Below are 5,000 nucleotides of genomic sequence, written 5' to 3'. Positions count from 1 at the left end.
GCAATCCCTCTTCATTTGCCAATCAATCGCGCATTCTAGCTGGCGCCAGAATCGTGGGCGGCACTGAGGCCGTCCCTCACTCGTGGCCCCACCAGGTGGCTCTCTTCATCGACGGAATGTACTTCTGCGGCGGTTCCCTCATCTCCAGCGAGTGGGTCCTCACGGCCGCCCACTGCATGGACGGGTCAGTTCTCCTTCGTCAGCTCTCTTTCACTTCCTTTGTTCACCTGCCTGAGAAACAAGCACAAAACATAGCATACACTTTGCAATAAGCTTTCCTTGCATCATGTTCCTCATTTGCAGCGCCGGTTTCGTCGACGTGGTGATGGGCGCCCACAACATCCGCGAGAACGAAGACACACAGGTCACCATGACCTCCACCGACTTCTTCACTCACGAGAACTGGAACTCTTTCCTCCTCACCAACGACCTTGCCCTCATCAGGCTGCCCAACGCCGTTGAGTTCACTGGTCTGTATGCTAGCACACACCTGCACTACAACTGAATGTGACTTACAATGCAACTGCAAACCTTAACTGTATTATCACCTCTAACTAATCAATCATCACAATGGAACGTTACAGACAATATTTCCACCGTCAAGCTGCCTTCCTCCGACGTGGCTGTGGGAACCACCGTCACCCCCACAGGATGGGGCCGCCCCTCTGACAGTAAGTGCTTCACCTCCTTCACTGCTTTTTGTCTTGCTATCTTTCAAGTGGATTTAGCGTGTCCGTTTTCTTTCTGACCTACATTAAAGATGACGTTTCCGCACAGGCACCGGCAGTATCTCCAACGTCCTTCGTCAGGTGGACGTCCCCATCATGACGAACGACGACTGCAACGCCGTGTACGGCATCGTGGGCAACGGCGTCGTCTGCATTGACTCCGAAGGAGGCAAGGGAACTTGCAACGTAGGTGTTCCTCTCTCTTCCCCCTTGCAACATGCCCTCAGCAGTATGAGTGAGTAAATTGCTCAACTTTTTCTTGTGTTCCTCTCCAGGGTGACTCCGGCGGCCCCCTCAACCTCAACGGCATGACCTACGGCATCACCTCCTTCGGTTCCTCCGCCGGCTGCGAGGCTGGCTACCCCGACGCCTTCACTCGCGTCTACTACTACCTGGACTGGATCGAGCAGAAGACCGGCGTCACCCCCTGAACAGACCTCGGACCCACAAACCTCTGGCGTTCTGCTTCGAACTTGGCCTGAGTCTGGAGTTGAACTGACCAGACTTTGCCTGTACCGATTTTATGTATAATCTAATACAACTAAAGTAGAACCATTTCCGCTTTTTTATTGACATAATGTTTTCTTTACATTGCTCATTTGTTGAAGTTGAAGACTGGAATGAATGTGATGGAAACAGATGAATGTAAATGCAGTATAACTGTATACACACACACACACACACATATATAAATATATATATATATATATATATATATATATATATATATATATATATATATATATATATATATACACACATATGCACATTCACACATACACACACACCCATCTATCTATCTAGTTATGTGTGTGCGTGTGATTGATCACAGTCAGAGTGCAAACGTACACTGGTCATCCACTTGAATAGCATGGCGGTTCAAAGAATATTGTCATAAGAATGTTTCACTTCAGGACATCTGGACACGTGCTCTTGATGGCTCAGAGGCCAGTCACTTTTTGAATATATAATGCCACTTCGCATGACAATGGACCAAGCCTTGCTTATACCGATTTTATGTATATTCTAATACAACAAGAGTAAAACCGTGTTTTTTTTTAATCAATAAATATCATTCATAGGTATTTGTCGAGGTCGATTATGGAAATAAGTTAAAATATGTGCTGTAAACAAAGGAATGTATATACAGTATACCCATATATAATATATATATATATATATATATATATATGTTTGTATGTGTATATGTATATATATATATATATTGTAACGGATTTTCTCTCAAACCTACTTTTCATGTGCCATTTATGTTCATGAATGGTATTAATATTTTCGGTGGCATTACAGAATCTACAATTATTTTTCTGGAACGATTTGAGGGGGCCGTCCATTTTTCTTCGACGAAAAAAAAATATCCTGTAATCTGGTAGCTTTTGGCTATATCATGATGTAATATTTCTGCTAAATACGAAAAAATAAAAGATTTATGGCTAAATCTCTGACCCCCCCCCCCCCGCTGCCTTTGGCTCCGATGTTTACTTTTTGCAAATATACTCAACAAATTTGTTTTTATGGATTTTTTTTTTTATTTATTTTGTTATTCTCTGGTAGCTAGCTGGCAATTCTGCCTACGGCACAGCTGACAGCCACGACAGACACCAGGCTGGCAGTCACCACGAGAGAGCCACAGCGAGAGGATGCGCGTCCTATGCCTTAGCGCGAGACCCCTTATGCGCCCTCATTAACCAGTAATAGGACACTACTAATGATAAATATTATTCCTGTAACTAATAAACACAAGGTGATGAGAAATACATTTCTATCACAGCTGCAGCAGTTGTTTATTCATATGAAATGCCTCAGGAAGCACTGGAAGCCTCTGGCGACATGCAGTATTTTTACAATCATGTGCACTCATTGCCATTAGTTCCTTGGAAAAAGAGGGGGGGATACACTTCAGAATACATGTGAATGCCATAAAATTCATCAAGATTGATGCAGATAGCAGGTTTCTAAGGAAAAAATAAGAAAATGGAGGAAAAAGTATTCAAAGCCTGATATCTCAAAACTACACCTTTGTCGACATTTTCTTATATTTCTCCATAACTACTAACTCGATTCTAATGGGGTTTAGATCATTTGAAAGCTGAATAAATTTGCGTGATTTTGTGCATGTGGCCTTTCACTTCAGATGATAAAAGTCTATATATTATACTTTATATGCATACCAACATGCATTAAATCCAAATGCACAAGATTTAGATATTGCTATGGATATTCTGTGGGACTTTCTTTAACATGTTCGATCAATGGCTCAGTGAGAAATATCAACTTGTTTGACTTTTCAAAATGTAGTTTTTTTTTTTTTTTTTTAATAACTTCATTGTTTATTATCCGAGTGACATGAAACTTTGTAGTATAAATTGTAGTATGTGTATATATAACATACTAGAAAATCGCGAAAATCCGATCATAAATTAAGATTTTCTTTTTCTAAAAGTGGACTGTTCCCTTGAGTACTTGTCAAATTGATTTATGATAAATTTGTACCTGCTTTGTCAAATCTTTATGATTTCGTTTAAAAGCTTTTTCCTTATTTTGCAGAGTTGTGAGAATCACAGATGTCATCAACTAAAATAAGACATAAAATAATGGGCCCATAATAAAGGTAAAACTTTGGGCCCTCTCGCTGGATCCGCCGCAAGACTGTAGAGAGAAGCCTGCTGCTACGACTTTTTTGCTACATTCACGTGAATAAGGGTGTTGTTGAATTTAATTTTAGCCTATAATGGTCTTTAAGGGGTGAATGATAAATCTGAATCATATCAAAGGGGATTTTGTCATGCGAAGTTGCATTGAGTTTTATTTAAATAGTACGTCTGTACTTTCACTCTGGTTTATCACCTCTAATATATATTTGTATACATATATATTTACATATGTATATATATATATATATATATATATATATATATATATATATATATATATATATATATATGCGAAGTTACATCAAATTTTATTTAAATAGTAAATTGATATATATATATATATATTATATATATATATATATATATATATATATATATATAAATATATATATATATATGTATATATATATATATATATATATATATATATATATATATATATATATATATATATATATATATATATATATATGAGTGAATGTGCATATGTGCGTGTGTATATATATTCATATTTACATATATATATAAATATGTGTGTGTGTGTGTATATACAATTATACTGTATTTACATTCATCTATTTCCAGCACATACATTCCAGTGTTCAACCTCCACGAATGAGTATTGTAAAGAAAGGATTTTTGTTAATAGAAAATAGAGATGGTGTTACTTCTGTTGTATTAGATTATACATAAAATCGGTACAAGCAAAGTCTGGTCAGTTCAACTTCAGACTCAGGCCGAGTTCGAAGCAGAACGTCAGAGGTTTGTGGGTTCGAGGTCTGTTCAGGGGGTGACGCCGGTCTTCTGCTCGATCCAGTCCAGGTAGTAGTAGACGCGGGTGAAGGCGTCGGGGTAGCCAGCCTCGCAGCCGGCGGAGGAACCGAAGGAGGTGATGCCGTAGGTCATGCCGTTGAGGTTGAGGGGGCCGCCGGAGTCACCCTGGAGAGGAACACAAGAAAAAGTTGAGCAATTTACTCACTCATACTGCTGAGGGCATGTTGCAAGGGGGAAGAGAGAGGAACACCTACGTTGCAGGTTCCCTTGCCTCCTTCGGAATCAATGCAGACGACGCCGTTGCCCACGATGCCGTACACGGCGTTGCAGTCGTCGTTCGTCATGATGGGGACGTCCACCTGACGAAGGACGTTGGAGATACTGCCGGTGCCTGTGCGGAAACGTCATCTTTAATGTAGGTCAGAAAGAAAACGGACACGCTAAATCCACTTGAAAAATAGCAAGACAAAAAGCAGTGAAGGAGGTGAAGCACTTACTGTCAGAGGGGCGGCCCCATCCTGTGGGGGTGACGGTGGTTCCCACAGCCACGTCGGAGGAAGGCAGGTTGACGGTGGAAATGTTGTCTGTAACGTTCCATTGTGGTGATTGATTAGTTAGAGGTGATAATGCAGTTAAGGTTTGCAGTTGCATTGTAAGTTACATTCAGTTGTAGCGCAGGTGTGTGCTAGCATACAGACCAGTGAACTCAACGGCGTTGGGCAGCCTGATGAGGGCAAGATCGTTGGTGAGGAGGAAAGAGTTCCAGTTCTCGTGAGTGAAGAAGTCGGTGGAGGTCATGGTGACCTGTGTGTCTTCGTTCTCGCGG

The 5,000-nt window shown here is 40.7% G+C and overlaps 2 protein-coding genes across 2 annotated transcripts in view; one reads left to right on the top strand and one right to left on the bottom strand.

The window, feature by feature from the left end:
- LOC138859447 (chymotrypsin BII-like) overlaps window positions 1-1,285 on the top strand; it is a 2,078-nt gene extending 793 nt beyond the window's left edge. Inside the window, exons 3-7 of the mRNA XM_070114717.1 lie at window positions 40-184; window positions 304-470; window positions 585-671; window positions 778-914; window positions 1,004-1,285. Of these exons, the coding sequence (XP_069970818.1) occupies window positions 40-184; window positions 304-470; window positions 585-671; window positions 778-914; window positions 1,004-1,159 (692 nt within the window). The 3' untranslated portion in view covers window positions 1,160-1,285. The remainder of the gene's footprint in view (window positions 1-39; window positions 185-303; window positions 471-584; window positions 672-777; window positions 915-1,003) is intronic.
- Window positions 1,286-4,059: 2,774 nt separating this feature from the next.
- The window catches only part of LOC113805739 (chymotrypsin BII-like), a 2,056-nt gene continuing 1,115 nt past the window's right edge, over window positions 4,060-5,000 (bottom strand). Inside the window, exons 4-7 of the mRNA XM_027356792.2 lie at window positions 4,873-5,000; window positions 4,672-4,758; window positions 4,429-4,565; window positions 4,060-4,339 (exon numbers count right to left, since the gene is read on the bottom strand). The exon at window positions 4,873-5,000 is cut by the window's right edge and continues 39 nt beyond it. Of these exons, the coding sequence (XP_027212593.2) occupies window positions 4,184-4,339; window positions 4,429-4,565; window positions 4,672-4,758; window positions 4,873-5,000 (508 nt within the window). The 3' untranslated portion in view covers window positions 4,060-4,183. The remainder of the gene's footprint in view (window positions 4,340-4,428; window positions 4,566-4,671; window positions 4,759-4,872) is intronic.

This window comes from Penaeus vannamei, chromosome 36 (genome assembly GCF_042767895.1).
Source record: "Penaeus vannamei isolate JL-2024 chromosome 36, ASM4276789v1, whole genome shotgun sequence".
Taxonomy (NCBI): domain Eukaryota; kingdom Metazoa; phylum Arthropoda; class Malacostraca; order Decapoda; family Penaeidae; genus Penaeus; species Penaeus vannamei.
The sequence above is the reverse complement of the archived record's forward strand: the minus strand, read 5'-3'. Positions and strand labels throughout refer to the sequence as shown.